Raw genomic sequence first — 19,315 nt, 5'->3', positions numbered from 1 at the left:
AGACTCTAAGTGTGTCCCTCTTCTTGATTTTTTTCATTCATATGAATTGGAGTTTGATCATTTGATATCACATATTTATATATATCTGACGATGTTCTATCTTTTAATAATCATTAATTTTGGGAATGGCTTCCGTTTATTCATCCCAAAGAACTATAAATAATGAGGACAACTGAAACAGCTTCCACTGCGTCATTTTCAGAACTTAACCGCGAAAGTGACGAAAGTAACCTTCAAAGTATAGAAATATGTCACAAACAAGATGATTCTGGTTTAAAAATGATGATTTATCACTCCTGTGCAGTAAAATGCTAGGTATATGGAGTTTTTATTTCTTAGTTGTTAAGGTATACCGGACATTTCAATAAGCCATTAATGACTAAGGGCCAGTAGGATTTTGGACAAGGGTTACACAACACGTCTCTTACACTGCTTAAAAAGATCTTCGGTATCCAGATCATATTGAGTCAAATTCTGTTTCTGATTAACTTTGTTTATATGATGGATTTTCATGATGTCAACAGATTGTTCTTTACGGAACCTTGTAGTACAGATAAATAATGTGGTACACTTTAATTTATGCTATGGGTTTACAAGCAGAAACCCTAGAGTGGTTGAATTGCTCTCCTGGAACTCATTTTTGCCTGCCATGAATAAAACAGGACTGATCATAATGACCCTACCGTCTACTGTAAAAGTAGATACTAATTTTTATGAACTTGGGAAGAAACAAAAGTGCAAAAGTCTAAATAAAATTTTATGTAAATTTGTTGTCAGATTCCGATGTCGTTATGCGATAAAAGTACTACAATGCCGCAAGCATAATTATCATAGCACCATTTTGTTTCAACTTACCAAAATGTATTATCTCGGCATGTTGGTCTAATGCAAACCAAGGTTTAATTTACCGTTAAGAAAGAGTACAAAAGTTAATGTGTTGGATTCTGTCAGATAGGTTCAGGGTTGAACTATCTTTTGTTTTGTGTAAAATGTGAGCAGATAATTGCCTGAAACCCCTTTCTTTATACAATTTTCTTGGTCCAAGCTACAGCTATCGATTTATAAATACATCATAAACAGCACAACAAATCCACGGAAGAAATAACAAAATATCTGTCCGAACAGTTGGTAACCTATTTCGTAAAGTTGTTATGGGTGCACATTGACACTTGAAATGACATATCCTTCAGCAACATCACAGACTGACGCAATTTGAACTAACATGGAGTTAGGTTCTTGTTACAGATGTATCAAAATTCAAGTTGAAATCTAATTACGGCAGAGTAAGAGAGTAATCAAGGGAACCAAGGTTATAACGGTAATCAAAAGAATGCAATCCAGGAACAAAGACCAGACATGGAAAAGAAACATACACAACGAAGAACATAAAGTATCTAAAATCATACATACAAAGTAACAAAAGAAAATGAGCAACTAAAAACTGGGAGTATGGACCAGGTGCAGCGGTAGGGTAAGGGTCCTCTGCTTTTCTAGAAACACCCGCCGAGTTGATCATAAAAAGTGAAGTCCAGGGTAGACAAACTAGGATAGGAAAACTATGACCCGTTGAATAAATCAGATGGATACACCATAACGATCCACGAGTTCATGATGACGACCATAAAACTTCTGTAGTTATGACTCCAATATTGTAGCAACATAACCCTGTTCCAGAAGCCTATTTGTTAAAGTTCTAGCGCGATACAAAAAGTCTGCGTAGTTTCGGCAAGCTGTGAGTTGTGATATTAACATTCCATACGCAGGTGCTGAAGGAATGTTGCCACAGATGAAAGGAAAGTTGACAATTTTGAATGAAAAGTCATCAAGTTTGTCGTAAAGTTTGGTCAATAGTTTTCCTTTACCATCGATTTCTAAGTATAGGTCAAGATATGAGGCTGACTTCACAGTGTCTGTAGTATCCTTTGTCTCAAGTTCTTTTGGGGTAGATGCAATGTATCAAATCCCCGAAATTAGGCTTGTTTAAAGATAATACGTCATCTATATAGCAGAAGCTGAGATTAAAGGATCTAGCCAAACGATATTCTTTCTTTCGGATCAGATCAGCCATAAAGTCAGCCTCATAAGAGTAAAGGAATAGGTCAGAATTTCGTTCGTTCATGCATTTTTGTAACCGTCAACAATTTTGACGTCGGTTCCTTGTAGCCTTCTACCACCAAACTGATCTTTTTTCATTACGCAGGCCTTAGAAAAACGTTCATCGTGCCTCGTTTTAGCCCCGTTATAAGGCGGAATAGGCTACCACGAACTGACGCCGAAATTGTTGATGGTTACAAAAATGCATGAACGGACGAAATTCTGGCAACATTTTCTTCTCCTGTTTAAAAGAAGGCACCGTTTTAACCCTGTTTTCCCAACAGAGCAATGTTCGATATTTGGTGCCACGCATTTCAATAAAATCACATTCATGACAAACAATAACTTCAGATTTATCCCATCGAACATCTTTGTGACGAACTAGGACAACGTGTGAGAAGTTGCCAAAAATCTATCGGAAAAAGTCGCCAGCTAAAAACAGTAGTTTTGAAAGAATGGCAACACTGCCCTTAAAACGATATCAGACGTTAAATCGATTCAATGTGACGAAAGTGTCATGCGGTCATTAATACCAGGGGTGGTCATACACGGTATTAACATGCATATAATAAATGTATGCGCTTAAATTGTATGTGGCTGATGGTGAGTACTTTCTCATTCATTTATTATAAATAATTCTCTAGATCTGTACCAAAACGCAAATTAATTATTTTAGAGTAAACTATATAAAAGAATAAATCACATTGCAATCAACAATACATTGTCTCATTTCGACATTTTTATTCAAATTTTAATATCTTAAAAATTGTTTACCAATATACAAACATTATGTCACTTCGATAATACCAATGAAAGTTAGTCAAGTATCCATCTAACTTCAAGAATGTATATCAAGTGTTCCATCCAGTCACTATATGTTAGATCTAATAACACTCCATTCTACTTTTATGTTCAGTTTCCAGCGCCACAAAAGTACAAAAAAACCACCGAAATCTGAGAATATTTTTTCTATGGTTTCTCCCATATAAGTCTTTAAAATTCATGACGTCAAACAGTTTAGATTTTTTTCACTCTTAAGTAATCTTTAAAATTTTGTGTCGATGGAGCTTGATGACCTTTCTCATCTGCCATTCATATTTCATCTTTCAAGATTTTGAAAGCAGTAGTCAAAGGGAAAACCCCGAGGATTCTGAAAAGGTTATCTGAACAGAAAGAAGAATGGCATGTTGTCAGATCCCATTTGCAATGACAGAATGGAACAATTGACAGGTTTAGTTTTAATTCGATTGGGTAAGTACCTGAATTTAAAACCAGTGCTCTTGGATCGCAGAAGTTGGAACCGAATAACTATTTGAAATCTAAGAATGAAACTATGGAATACAAAATTTCAAGCAAACCATACATGACATGTTTCTCTGAAAGAGTAATCAAAGGGAACCAAGACTTTAACGGAAATTAAATGGCAAAGGCCAGACGGGGACTAAGACACACAAACAACAAAAAAACATCAAATAACCAAAAATGTACGTACAAAGTAACAAAAGTCAATGAGCAACTCGGACCTAATTAAAAACTGGGAACATGGACCAGGTACACCAGTAGGGCAAGCCTCCTCTGCTTTTCAACAAATACCAGCCGAGTTGCTCATAAAACGTCAAGACCGGGGTAGTCGATAGAGGAAAGGAGAACTATGACACGTTTACAAATTGAATATCATGGTGAAGATGGATAAACCGTAATGATCCACAAGTTCATAAACTTCTGTTGCGATGACTTCAATCATGTTGCAACACAGTCCAGTTCCAGAAGCCTTTTTGTAAGAAGTCTAGCGCGGTACTAAAAATATGCGTAGTTATGGCAAGCTCTGGCATAACGTATGAGTTCTGATATGAAAACTTCATATGAAGGTGTTGAAGGAATGTTGCCACAGACGAAAGGAAAGTTGACAATGCGGAAGGGCAAATCATTGCGTTTGTCGTATAGTTATGTTAAAATTTTTCCTTTACCATCGATCTTTAAGTGTAGGTCAAGATGAGGCTGACCTGACAGTATCTGTAGTATTCTTTATCACAAATATTCTTAAGGTAGGTGCGTGTTACGATTTTCGAAACTTGGACTGTTTAAAAACAACACATCATCAATCGAGTGGAAACCAAAATTAAAGGATAGTTCAGAATAATATGAATAATAAGTGCATTCATTTTCCAATATGTTCAAAGATTACAAAAAAAATAACACGAATATTAATAATATAATAAGAGTTTTGTCACTATGACTAGTTTTACACTTAACTCCATGCTATGGACAACAGTCTGAACATGGAGTATTAATGGAGGAATGAAATAACACAATGTGCTTAATAATCAACATGACTATACAGCCGAATATGAAACATGTGCAGAACGTGATCCTCCGTCATTTTGATGCACTAAGTATGGACTAGACTAGATAATTTTTCCTCCCAACTTCGAACAGCCTCTCAATTGTGCTGATAAAGACGGTATCCTCCATTCCTTTTTCTTTGGCAGCCAGGTAATGATAGTACTTAATATCTACTAGGGGAACTAACTATTCAGGAATATCTTTTGGGTCTGCGACTGTCACTGGAACAAAACGTGATATCTTCTCTGGATCATTTAGCGACTCTATCAGTAATTTTTCTGTTTCAAATCGTTTTATCTTATTCAGCTTGAAATTGTTCGTGATCAGAATTAAAACATACCTCGATACACTAAACAATTTGTCCGTGGCTCTAATGAAAGTCTCTCCACTTTTTAATCTTTCCTCTATCAATGCAACTTTTATATCAGGCACGATGTATGTAAGGTGATTCTTAAAGTCTTTGGCTTTTTCCCTCTCTTTATCTACGTAAATCAAAATTGCATCTAATATATCTGAAAAGAGAAAAATTAAAACCTTTCATAGCTACATAGATAATAAACTTTCCATACGTATGCAAATATTGTGAAAATTCCTTATCAAATTGTAAATATACAAGAATTTGAAAGAATCTCTATTTTGTTTAATTATGTAGAATGAAATAATGCAAATTTTCCAGAAAATATGGATGAATAAATATTAATATATTTATTAAATCCTAAGGTACACATTAAGAGTCCAGTTTAGTGTCATTATGTATAAACATCAACATTTTGTAAAGAAAACACACTTTAATGTTAATGGTACAACAGTGGGGATGTGCAGTATTGCAATAATAGAAATAAATGACCAAAAAAAAACCAAACAAACAAAAAAAACAAAAACAAAATAGCCAAAAAAGAATGACTAAAAGAAACAACACAAGATCATTACCGACATCATTTGTAACTAAACTGCATTGTCAAAACTAAAATGAAATGAAAATTTGTTGTTACAGGGCTTATTTAACCATACAAAATGCAAAATGTAATAATACAGATCAGAGTTTAAATTGTAATGTTTGACACAGAATAAGATTCGGATATAGAATGAACCTGTTACGGGAACCTAATATTTTCACTTAAACATGTCTTTAATTTGACCCGATTTCCATAACTAAAATTTTTACAATATGTTTCACGTTATATCATGCCAAGAATACCCCCACGCAACCTGGGGACACTGTGGCGATCGGTAAACAGAAAGTAAATAAACAAGGAACCAGAAAAGAGGAGACATTGTACCAGTCATTATGCAAAGCAATGTACAATATACGTAAGCATTCCCTCATATGGAAGCTGAGAAATCTGTGAAGATAATTTCAATTATGTACCGCCTGAAAAATGGAAAAGTCAATCGGTAAACAAGAAGTAGATGAGCGAGGAACCTGGAAAGGGGAGACATTGTACAAGTCATCATGTAAAAGTAACATACCAAATATCTAGGCATTCCCTCAAATAAACGCTAAGAAACCTGCCATAACGGACGGACAGACGGTACGACAGACTGACGGACAAATAGAATAAATCTATTCATTTCCTTTGAGTTTTTTTTAAACTTATGACCTAAACTATATAACACTTAAAGATCAATTTCATAAGAGGCGGGCTAATGCCATCCCCCTTCCCCCAGTTCCACATATGAAAATATACCTAGTGTTAAAAAGAGATTAGCAAGCAAAAGTTCCCAACAACTGTTACATTGAACCTTTCTTATTTATGTTAATTTGCAAGTTGACACAGCTGGGTATAGAAATTGAAAAAAAAATCATTAAGTTTCTCAAAACATAGTAATCAATAATCAAATCATTTAATAAACTTAAATAAATTTAATGAACCCTATTATGCTGACCTCACCATACCTGATTAAAATCAATAAAATGTTAGTATGAAACTATATTGAGTAAGACCTGAAAGTAGAATAATGTTTGTGTTGTGCAATTCCAACCAATTACGTTTTACTTATCTCATTAAAAAAATTAAGATATAATTATCACACACATATGATAAAAAATGAACACATGTTTAAATTCTAACAATAATGAGTACAACATTCAAGCTTATTTAAAACAAATCCTGAATTAGGATTGAGACACAGGGTATGAATTTGCCCAGAAATGTTGTGGCCCCTTTTTGAGCCCTTACAATCTGTACAAGTTATATCCCCCAAAATCAATCCATGTACTCCTCTTATGCTATTGCACTTTTCAGGGAGATCTCAAATTATTGTCGGGACATCAGGAAAATGCTTGTTTATGACCCTTTTTGGGCCCCTCATTCTCAAATTGTTGGAGGCGCCATCCTTAGAAATAATCCTGGCCTTTCTTTGGTGGCGTGAAAAGTTGTGGTACAATTTCAAAGAGATCAAATAAATTTTTCTACAGTCATTCCCTAAACTTAAAAAAACGTTTGTTTTTCTGGTCCCTTATAGGCCACCAATTTTTAACAGTTTAAGTCACAATCCAAAAATTTAACTCCAGGTCTCTTTTTGGAATAATATATTGTGATAGAATTTAAAACAGATCCACTCACATCTATTCAAGTTACACTGTATTGACCGTACATAACAAAATGCACTTTTTTTTCTGGCACCTTTTTTGGCCTCTCATTCCAAAATATTTTATGTCTTAACAATCCAAAGAATCTATCTCAGTCTTCTTTTGGTAGCATAGCAAAATACAAAGAAAAATGGTGCTGTTTTGAAAAGAACGGAAATGTGACCGATACCAGAGGTTGGTTTTGGGTTTGGATCCCCCATTTTTAAAGGTTTTGTGTAAAATCAGGCAAAAATTAGCAAATAATAACCGTGTACCCTTTTCTTTATTAAGTTCCGTATCGTCATTTTCATAAATTTGGAACCGCTCCTGCGACAAATATTTTGACTATTTTCATTCCTAGCTAAACAGTAAATGGTTTAATGCGTTAAAACATTTGTAGAAAGCTCGAGATCGACAATGAAAGGCTGATTTACTCAGGTTAATGCAAAGAAAGGAAAAAGAGATACAGATAATTTAAAGATCGTTATTAAATCAAACCTTTTTAATAAGTATACCTTTAGCTCGGTAAGAAAAACGTGGTTTATTGGGTTTGTTTATCGGCATACATCACATGGAATAACTTTTATGTTTTAGAAATACATATAAAGGTGGCCTAAGCATATAGTACATGAAGTTAAACCTTAACAGGATATGCTAATGGAACTATTATCCTGTGGCGGTGTAAGAGAAAATTACAGGTTTTAAACTATCTAGTTGGTTCTAGCGACAGCCACAATGTATATTAATTTCGAATTTTGATCTAATTTGATAAAGAAAATCTATGAACAATGAACACAAAATATCCCCTGTCCAACCATGTCGATGGCAAATTCTATGTTATGCTTAGATATGTGACAATTAAATTAAATAAAAAAATGGATAAAATGATGTTTGTTCTCAAAATCTGATTTATATTTTGCAGATATTTCCTTAATTCAGTGGTATATGAGAAGTTACACCTAAGAAAAAAGTACCCCTCTGTGTAACGAACGAACGGACATCCATATCACTCATTTGCAGGTGGGTGGCTAAAGATAGCTTTTTTTGAAGTTAGGGGATTATTGTTATCAATGTATCCATAAAGGGAACATTAGGTGGATTTAAACCTTTTTTCAGTAACTCATATTGTTTACACTTATTCTAGACAGGTTAGTACGCGTATTGCGACCAAACGCGTAATATATAAATAGATAGATATTTTATTTTTAAGTGCAGCTTGGCATATATAAATATCACATCACATTCATACAGTCATGACACTAAATATATGTTTTTACCAACCAGCCTTTAGAGGCTTATATATATATATATAGGGGAAAATGGACTTCACAACACTGGTATCTATATACCATCTGTTATCTAATATTTGTTTTTTCAAAAGTCTGTAAATTGCCGAAAAAAGTCATTGGAATAGGTATACTTTATTTGAAATGATACTTACGTTGAAAGCAATGATTGATATTTACTCCTTAAAGAACTAAAAGAAAAAGTTTCTTCCGAAATATATCACATCTTGTCTGAAAATAGGTATAGTACCATGGGGTTAAGTTTCGGTGACGAGTGTATGTAAAGTGGAGATAATCGACATTACCGTTCATTGTTGTTTTCATTACAAAATAATTTAATGACAAAATTCATTGACTTCACATCTTGAATGATTAATTAGTGTGACAAATCAATCATTATCACAAAATTTCATAGAGCATTTGTTTTATTTATTAATAAAAAAAAAGATGATTTGTCTATACCAATTGCCTTTAAAGTGCGCTACTTAAAGTGTGTAACATGAAATTTTATGCGGCAATTCTCTTAAACATTTTGTTCTAGTCCCAAGGCCAAAATTATTCGAAATTACAAACAACTACATTATTCGAATGATAGTTAAATATTTTTTCTTAACCTTACTCTATTTAAAATATGAAGTATTAATTTTGTTACACTGTAAAGTGATTGCGGAATTTCACACTCTTTAAAACGAAATTAGTCAAGAAATCACACAGTGCTTGAAAACACATGCGCATTTTAAACTGAAACCTAGCCTAGCTACGCCTTGCTAAGTTAAGGATTTCCAGATGGTAAATGCCGTACCCGGTCACTAAATGACTATGTAACTAATAATACACTTGTATAAGGTTTCAATTTAAATTGAACATGTGTTTTTGAGTTCTTATGTGAAACCATGGGGGAAGGACGAGGGTATAACAATATGCCCTCCCAAGTTGTGGTTGCAAACCAGAAAAAGTGAATAAAAAAGAGTCTACGGATACAATTTGAACCTCCAATATTTTTTTAGAACATTGCAATCCTATCCGAGGATGACTGCAATAATGAATATATATTCACAAAACCAGTTGCATAAATTTGGATTATGTTTATATTAGCACTATGTTAATAATATTGACTACAAAGATATAGCCATGGTTTATACATAAATCTTACCTGCATGTAAAATTATTATCAAACACCACTGAGTTTTGCATTATGTTGTACAAGGCATTTCTTTGGCCTTATGTTAGTAGCCTTTACAGCATACGCCCATGAATATACCATATTTTTGTTTTTTTCTAACTCTTTCAATGTATATCATTACACCTCTTTCCCATTTCAATCGATAACATTATATTTTTTTCTATATTAAGTTCCTCTTACAAGGTTTTGAAGTCATTAGTGAATTCATCGTGATCTTGTTATTTCAAAAATTTAATGCCACTGTGCTGTTATTTGTCACATGATATCAATCGTAGTACTATTTCAAAACATATGTAAAGCAATATAGTATTAGATATAATCCTCTCCTAACAACACAACCGAGTGACAAAATAATTACAAGGGTAACCCGAGCCTCTAACGGGTTATTTATGCCGCATATTATAAACTTTTCAGGCGTATGACATGACTGTTCTGAGACCATTTTATTGAACAAACCTTTTATTGGAAAGTAATTGTAATCTGTTTCAAGGCCAGTTACTCAGCTTAAAATATAAATTTTCGTGTCCCTTGAGGGGATAAATTAAATTTGTTTAAAATAGAAATATTCCTATCGAAAATATTAAAAACAAATTACTTCGCTTACAATCAAAAGAATAACATAGGCATTATGTTAATGTTAAAACACCTATTTTGCAGAGAAGCTTGTTTCAAAATGAACCGCATTTTAACTTTAAAATTGGTTTGGTTAGACAGATATTTTGTCTACTAAGTATCGAAATTGATATATATTGATAACAAAAACTTTAAAACAGTGCCTGGTTTCGATAGGTTTATAGATTATTTAAGGTTCAGTTGAGACAGGTTTCATAGTAAATGGTTTTACCCTCAGATGATTCACCTTCTTTATCCTGCTGTTTTGTTTTATTTACATTCTTCTTATTTAATTCATCTTCAACTGGAACTGGTGCAGCTTCATGCTGTACTTTAGGCTTTCCGTGTTCAGATAAACCATCATCACCTAAAATTTTGTCAATGGAACCGTTATTAGAATGTGAAAGAACCTATAAAAATGATGATTACAATGAATGGTATTGAACTAAATTGAAGTGATATGTCCTTTTTTGCGAACGGCGCGTTATTAGAATTACTCCTTTGACATTTAACTTTCTAGATTTTATTAATGATAAATGATAAAGTTTTCCTCCGTTTTTCTCCTTTCTTATTTTGCACGTGTGAAAGAGCAACTGCGGCACATTTTTGAATAAAAGCTTATGTAAATTTTATTGTAATCAGACCAGACATAAAATAGATTCCGATGTGGTGTATGTAGAATATAAGTTATGTGGTAAATATAAATTTGAAATGTGAAACACAGTGTTTACAAACCAACATTTTTTTCCCACGCAGCCGGTATAGTTTCGCGTTTTCTGAAACACACGTCACCTGATCGCGATTCATTCTGTTTCCCAATTTACCAAATATTAATAACTTTAAAAAATTATCGCAATTGGAAATTATGTGCCATGGTTATTTCCTTAATGAAATGTAGAAAATTATAAGTATAAAGAACGAATTTTACTGCGTCGGCTATCTTTTTTTTAAAAGACATTACTTGTTTAGCATTAATAGAAGTTTGACAATTGTCAATGTCTCCTGGTTATTATTATATTTTAAACCAAATTTTACTTTTACCATAACAATTTTAAATTATTTTTTTCAGCTAAAAAAATGTCAAGAAAAAGGTTTTCACTATTATCATTTCGCATTAGTTTGAATAGCATGCATTTTAACAGAAGGCAAAGCAACACAAACACACACACACACACACATACACACGTAGATGTATGGTTTTCCACCATCTCTTAATTTGAGAGGAAAGTATAAGTCATATTACTGCTACTGTTTTCTGTGTCTATCTTTGATAATTACCATTAGATGTAATATGTTTAGCAGACAAAAACAGTGCTGTTTCATGCTTTGTCTGCTGGTACAACACATTTGTCATGTATAGCAGACAATGTTTTTTGCTACATCGGGACTTTCGACGACACTCATTCAGGTTTAAAACTTTCATGTTTCAAAATTAAAAACCTCACAGCCTTTACCATATCTGACAGTACATCTACATCTTCTTGTTCTATCAATTTTCTTCGATTGTCCTCCACACGGCATCCATAAGAATTGTTTTTATAACTCCAATTTATGGAGCGTGCTTCACGGTATTTATGACTTTAGAAAGGACTTTACGTAGAGATTCGTTTTCCATGATGTTTAAATCTCCTGTTTTAACTTGACCGGAAGGACAACATTTGGATTGAGAGTCTTTGCAAGAACAGTTAGGTGGTTTAGCCTAGAAGTCTGAAATCTCGAGGTCCTGCATTAGCTTTTATAACTGAAAATTGTGGATGCAATAGGTGAAGTATAGGAATATAAAATAATGGGTATTGATCTATCTTTGATATACGAGGAAGTTTTGTTCGTGACGTTTATTAGATGGAGGATGTTAGCCAAATTAATTGCATATTTACCTCAATGACAACGACGACATCGCAACGGAAGCCAAATGATTGAAATAGCCAATATGTTCTTGACCTACACTTAGAAATCGATGGTAAAGGAAAACTATTGACCAAACTTTACGACAAACGTGATGACTTTTCATTCAGTATTGTCAACTTCCCTTTCATCTGTGGCAACATCCCTTCGGCTCCTGCGTATGGAGTGTTCATATCACAACTCATACGTTATGCCAGAGCTTGCCGAAACTACGCAGTCTTTTTGTATCGCGCTAGAACTCTAACAAATAGGCTTCTGGAACAGAGTTATGTTGCTACAAGATTGAAGTCATCACTACAAAAGTTTTATGGCCGTTATCATGAACTCGTGGATCGTTATTGTGTACCCAACAGCACCATGAAAAAACTGATTTATTCAACGGGTCATAGTTTTCCTTCCCTCGTTTGTCTACCCCGGACTTGACTTTTTATGAGCAACTCGGCGGGTGTTTCTAAAAAAGCAGAGGACGCTTACCCTTCCGGTCCATGCTTCCTGTTTTTAGTGGAGTCCGAGTTGCTCATTTACTTTTGTTACTTTGTATGTATGATTTTAGTTACTTTATGTTCTTTGTTGTGTATGTCTGTTTTCCATGTCTGGTCTTTGTCCCTGAATTACATTCTTTTGATTACCGCTATCACCTTGGTTCCCTTGATTACTCTTCTATGACCAAATGAGCTAAAAACTTCAAAAAATGACACAGTGATTTAAACCTCGACTTGAAATCCTTATGATGGTATTAAATCATATTTGTACCTATACCTTTCCAAAATATCCTTAAAATTTGTACCAAAACTTCCATATTTTTAAATGATATATAGTTTTCTCGTGGTTGGTCATTGAAAATATATTAAACTTAATTTCTTAGAAACATGTCATATACATGCATGCAATAATACAAAAATCGCCGTAATAAACGAGTTCATACTCGTAATTGCAAGCCTCCTCCCCTTTCAATGATTATCGTAATTACCGGATCGGGTAATCGTAATTTATAATAAAGTGCCTTTGGTCTGTCTTGTAGATTTTTTCCATTTTAAAATGGAGAACAAGCAATACAGAGCCAGTCATTTTTGGAAAATAAAATGAGTATTAGCTACAGTGATATAAATTGTTCAACACAGATACTTTAATGAGACCTACACTTAAAATCTTTTCACCGAAGGTTTGTTATAACTTGTTACTGTTATCCGAACCAAACCGTCCGATTATTTAAAAAGTACAAACCTAATAATACCATGTAGGAAAGCCCTGTAATTGTAATTAATCGAAATTTATTTGTCAATATTCATTATAAATTTTTAGGATGTTTTGTTAAACAGTGTAAATGGCAAATAATTCGAAAATGATTCGTTACTAGTTTTGTTAAAGATAATGTAAATATTAAGATAAATATTTTGTGGAGCCCTTCAAGCTCATTTCAAGTCATTTCAATGGTAAGCATATGTAAATGTTTTTGAGAAATAGTATATATTGGTCCCTACCACTCTGATAAAAAGTTTCACGTGAGATCAATAATAGCAGTAAAAGACGCCAAAAAAAGTTTTATTCTAATATTAGTATACAAATTTTCACAGAAAATTGACCACGGTTCTGGATATGTATGCAAAAAAAAAAACCAAAAAACAAAACTATAGAGGGAGTTCGTGGTAAAAAAAAGTTTGTACAAAATGCAAGTTCAATTATACAGTAGTTATGTCTTAAAAACAAACAAAATAGAAAATGATACCGCAAAATACAGCCTAAAATTAAGAAATAAACGTATATAATGTTAATATATTTGTTGATAACTTGACATTCGCATTTAAAACTGTTGATTTTGCATTTAAAATTGCCTTTTTACCATGAAACTGTCCGGAATTTCTATTTTGTATACGATCCGACTCGGCAATGCATCGTTTCATAGCATTTCTCAATCAACATTTCTTCATTATAAAATCTAAAATGAACCGCCGCTCAAGGGCGTGATTTACGCAGTAAATAAAGCCTACCTTGCCATAACCGTAAGTAAATCTGCTAATTTGAAGAAAAGAGGTGGTGGTATTTTTAAGCAAACTGCTTCATGGCTTCAAGGTCACAATTTCCTGATAGTTAAGTTAGCGTATGTTAGTTAAGATAAACAGAGAACAAGTTGATCGACATTCAAATGTAAAGCGAAATAATATTATATTTTTTTTGTTAAATTGAGTTGGTAACAAGAACATTGTATGATATAAATTGCATTATGCACAAACTTTTATTTCATCACTAATCCCCTCCATTAAAACAAAACCCTGTCTGCCTTTACGTTTTTTTTTTCTGAAAAAAACGTTCATACCATGGTCCAGAATTCAAGAGGTTGACTTCAAAATCTCAAGGCTTTTTGAAAGAAATTCTAGAAAACTGTTTGTTCCGCAATGACGGAAGGGCAAACAAGGTTATAACTAATTTGTGGCCGGGAGGGGGCACAAAACGATAAGCGTGCAATATCACAAAGTACAGGAGTGTCAAAAACAAGTTGTAAAATGGAAACAGTAAAACACAAAATGTTATAATATGAGTAACTGAAGATGTGTTCAGTGTTACACCCAATCGCAATTATGCTGAAACTCACCTTTCTTTTTGCACCTATGTCTGAAAAAATATGCTATCGGGCAAATCAAGCCTATAAAAGAAAGAAAAAGTTAAACGGTGATTAATATGGTTTTTTCTATAGTAAACGGAGTTATTTGCAATAAAATAACATTTGACTTTTTGATAACGTTTATTATATCGCTGATGTCGTGACAATATGGAATATGCGAGACTTCATAAAAAACACGCTGTGCGTTTGTGCTACAATCACTTCCAAACTGCATATGTAATATCTGGAATATGTCATTTCAAACAGAATGACACAGCTGACGTTTTATCTCTGACGGAGGGAATGGTCAGCATTAAATATATTTTACCAAGAAAATGCAGTATATTTATTTCGATGTTTTCGCAATATTATTATTTACTTTCATGTTTCTAGATATACACGTAACTAAGGATGTATTTTGAAAAATTGAACATACAAGTTTAAACTTCTTTATAGTAAGATAGATTGTAGGGGTTTAACGACCGAGCAGCAACATTTCAGCTATATAGAGGAAATACTCACAAAATACAACTGATGCCAGTATGATACTGATAACAGCATTAACTCTATTTCGGTTGTCTGGAAAAGTATACACAAGGTTAAAGTAAAGTATCAAATTGTAAAATTTCAAATATTAATAACATATTTATTTTATTATAGTGTCACACATTGATAAAAACATAAACATTTTCACATATAATGCTATCTAAAATATATTAAAAGTCCAGCCATAAGAGGGTATTCAAATCAAAGTGCTGTTAGCACTGTAAGTTTTTTGGTTATAGTGAAATAATAGTAGTAGCAAGCATACACATTTAATTGCAAAGTTATATATAGTGCAATGTAAAATAACACTGTAATGATTAACTTGCATTACAAATATAATTTGGAACCGTTCTTTTTCCTTAAAGTTTTAACTGAATAGTGATTTCACTATATACACCTGTTTCACAAGTTTTTAAACCTGTCCAAAATTTAAATGCAAGTTCATTCAAAAACTTTCCAAGATGCACATTAGATTTATCAAAACAGACGATTTATGAATTTGAATTTTCTCGCCAATTTTACTTCCTGTTAATGATGAAGATTTTAACTAATTAGCGTTTTCAATGAAATTACATTGGACAGACCCAAATTGATGTTATTTTAATTAAAATACAATTTATATTTCAGGTCATTTCATTTCGAAACGTATATTTTTATCAAGGACAAATTGTTCAGTAGATTGCTTTACATATGGAACTTTAAACATTATGCATTTTTTTCAGTTCAAATGATTAATGTGTCCTATAACTGGTTAACCCACATGCCTTTTTTTATTACAGAGTGGCTACAACAAATGGAACATATATTCCCTGTTTTAACTCGTATCATTGCTTGTAAAAAGACTCTTCCTTAAACTTCGATGGCGTTTTTATTAACTACTTGTACTTTATATATTTCTTTTAATTCTATTAAAAAATATTTGCATTTTTAATTGATATTTCATAGGACAACTTACCCATAGCAGTGAGCTATATTCCTAGTTTTTGATAGTTGAACTCAAAGCCAAATGTTGAATTTATTGACATCAAACCAAAGAGCTTCTAGTCGAAAAAGGTTAACGTTACAGACGTTATAACTCGTTAGTTATTGTTATAAATCATAATAAATTCTTATAAATTGGAGGAGAACCTAAGTGCTCCTAATTTTTTGCAGTCAACGGCGCATGCAAGTGGCTAACATAGGTTTAGGTTCCTACGATCCATCGTTCCAGATAGAGATTAAGTATTTATGGTATAAAATGCGTTTAAATAAGTCGGTGTGCTACAGGAATTTCCAACCATGGCAATCCTACCGAGTATTTCCAGTGGCGTCAAAGGGACTTTACCCTGCAAAGACTGAAGGAGTAATCAAAGAAACCAGGATTCTAGTGCTAGTGGAAATCAATAGAAAGTTATCCAGGGACAAAAATCAAACATGGAAAACAGACATACATAACAAAGAACATTAAGTAACTAAAATAATACATACAAATTAACAAAAGCAACTGAGCCATTCGGACTCCATTAAAAACTGGGAGCATGGACCAGATTCTCCGTCAGGGTAAGCGTCCTCTGCTTTTATAGAAACACAAGCCAAGTTGATCATACAAATTCAAGTCCTGGGTACACGAAAACGAAAGGAAAACTATGACACGATGAACAAATCTGTTTTCACGGTGCAGATTTACAAGTCAAGAAACTCTTACAGACAGCAAACCAAAAGGCAAAGCGTTCAAGGCAAATAAAAAAGTCTCTCAAATCTTCAATTGACTAGCATACTAGCTATTAGTTTAATACGTAGTCATGAATTATTATTAAGCTCAATAAATACCTGAAACATTATACAAATTCTGTAAAGAATACTGATTATCATTTAATATAAAAATGAAGTGCATATATATTGACAATATTGTTGTGTAGTGTTAAGAAACAGTAGAAAACTACCACCGACTGACCGGTGACTACTGTTATATTTTCAATTTGCCTCTAAAACAATTTAAAACCCTATTACTAAAACTAATGTTACCTTTATAAACTGTCACTATCATCATTATAAAAAGCATATTGTAGTATTGATTAGTGCATATAGAACATGTTGATTTAAAAAGCTTGTTTGTACACAGTTTTTCATTAAAAATAAAAGTGAAAACAGTTTTTGAACTTGGTCTTCCGTCAAAATCCTGAAGAAATTGACTCGAGCTCAATGTTAGTTATTTTAGTGATTGCTTTCACCCAAAAACTCATGAGGCGCTACACAAGTAACGGGTCACATTGTGGACAGCTAAACTGCTTAACCGAGGACAAAAAAAATGGATCATAGTACTAGTAATTATAAATGGGGTGTAAGTTTAGAGATGAAAAAGTACACGAAGAGATGGCATAAACAAAGACCAAGCATCGCTTGTGAGGCTAACGATAGACTTTCAGATCCGGAACAGAGAATTATAGACAAAAATAGACTACGGTTTACCTATTCTATCTCATCGTTCCCTTTTCAATGCCTTTACAAACGCAAGAAAGGTGTAAAATAAGTGCAATGTTCGGTTGTAGGCTCTGCCTAACTCATACTAAGAATTTTGGTAAAACTGTATGGTAAGTACTTTATTAAATATGAAAAGGTTAGTTAATAAATAGGGTTAAATAATCATAAATTCTTTCGATAGCGGGTTTACAAATATGATTATATCACCAGCGACCCAGTGTATTTGTGAAAATAGGTTCCTCAAACTCCACTATGTGTTTTAAGTTGAATGGTTCTGGACGGCCATTTTCTTACTAATTTTTATACCTGCTTTGATTTAAACGATAACTTGTTTATACAGTAAACATGGTCTCCTGATATGAATGGTAATAATGAAAATGTTGAACACTCATGGTTTAACTTGTGTTCTTTTTTTGGCAAATGTGCACTGCGCTAATGCAACCTTAGACCCGATAGAATAAAAGGGCAAAGGGGACCTCTGCCAATTTTTTTCCAGAGGTTCTTAAAACACTTGGAATGCACTTCCACATTTTACTGTGCCATAGATACTCTTCTGAACTGAAAACATTTATTAATATAGACCCTTTTTCACCATTGTTATGCATAATCCATTTACTTACTTAGTTCATAGGGCATGGTTTGCAAGATGAGCGATATAGGCTCTTCGAGAGCCTCTTGTTTTAAATATTTTTCATAACTAAATTTGCATACCTAACTTTGCTATATACAACATTCTTCCTTCATCCTTCTGGGTGTAATTTGTTTGAACAACTTCTTTCTCTACACTGTAAAAAGGGGTGATGTTAAGCTTTTCTAAATTTGATTATGTAATTGAAATTTTAAAAAAAAAGTAGCTGGGGTGAACCCCATTTTTGTAATTAGAATATTTGGATATGTCATTGCTATATTCCATATTAATACATTTTATACAGAAGCATTTACATTTATCTTGTAAATATTAAGTGTTAAATCAACAGAAAATTGTGAGAAAAAAACTTCTACCAGGTATTTGAATGAAAGCTTAATCTTAATTTTTGGAAAATAATTGAAGTGTTATGAATTTGACTGATAATATTGCATTGTTTGTTAATGTAAACACAAAATGGCGGATACCGATCATTCCAAAAAACATTTTTTTGTGGTTGTACCTGTAAGATGGATATTAAGTAGATGACATTCATGTCAATGAACAGTAATTTAAGACTTGAAGGCTAATTAAAATAAAATTGAAAGAAAAATATCCATTGATCAAGTTTAAGTATCGTGTACGTATTACTTCGTTTCTAGTACGTTTTTTATGCTTTAGTTACCAGACGTATTCAGGTTTCGCTACGATTTTGTACATTTCATTATATTAAGTTTAGTTTCGTTCTTATATGAGTCTCAACAAGTGACTACGTTCAATATCAATCAAAAGGGGAAAAACTGGGACGAATCATTTTGTGTTCTGATGGTTATTCGATTTCCACCACCCAGCGAAAAAAATATCAGGGGCACACTGGAGCTTTTTTCTTTGGGAGTTTCACTTCATCAGAACGTGTTACGTCTCAAAAAGCTGTACACTGTCCGACCTATTTAGATCAGAAAATGGAACAGGCGTCGATCTCAGTTTGGCGTGTTTAAAAAATTGTTAGAGAAACAACGATTCAAGCACATGACATCGTTTCAGAACTTTCTCAAAGTTGATCCAGCAACCTTCCATGAACTAGTTGACA

General features: G+C 33.1%; 1 protein-coding gene across 4 annotated transcripts in view; it reads right to left on the bottom strand.

Annotated features, from left to right (window-relative positions):
* Positions 1 to 2,815: 2,815 nt before the first annotated feature.
* Positions 2,816 to 19,315, bottom strand: part of LOC148625987 (uncharacterized) — a 33,118-nt gene continuing 16,618 nt past the window's right edge. For 2 of the 4 annotated variants that reach the window (XM_088569500.1, XM_088569499.1), the window contains 5 exons: positions 18,312 to 18,385; positions 15,117 to 15,173; positions 14,586 to 14,636; positions 10,338 to 10,457; positions 2,816 to 4,949 (listed from right to left, as the gene is read on the bottom strand). In XM_088569500.1, the coding sequence (XP_088425626.1) occupies positions 4,624 to 4,949; positions 10,338 to 10,457; positions 14,586 to 14,636; positions 15,117 to 15,173; positions 18,312 to 18,385 (628 nt within the window). In that variant the 3' untranslated portion in view covers positions 2,816 to 4,623. Of the gene's footprint in view, positions 4,950 to 10,322; positions 10,458 to 13,219; positions 13,244 to 14,585; positions 14,637 to 15,116; positions 15,174 to 18,311; positions 18,386 to 19,315 lie in introns of all 4 variants that reach the window. The other 2 variants (XM_088569497.1, XM_088569498.1) reach the window with 2 other exon arrangements.

This window comes from Perna viridis, chromosome 2 (genome assembly GCF_037379345.1).
Source record: "Perna viridis isolate PV_CMFRI_1.1 ecotype Kerala chromosome 2, ASM3737934v1, whole genome shotgun sequence".
Lineage (NCBI taxonomy): Eukaryota > Metazoa > Mollusca > Bivalvia > Mytilida > Mytilidae > Perna > Perna viridis.
Note: the sequence above shows the minus strand (reverse complement) of the source record. Positions and strands in the feature narration are given on the sequence as shown.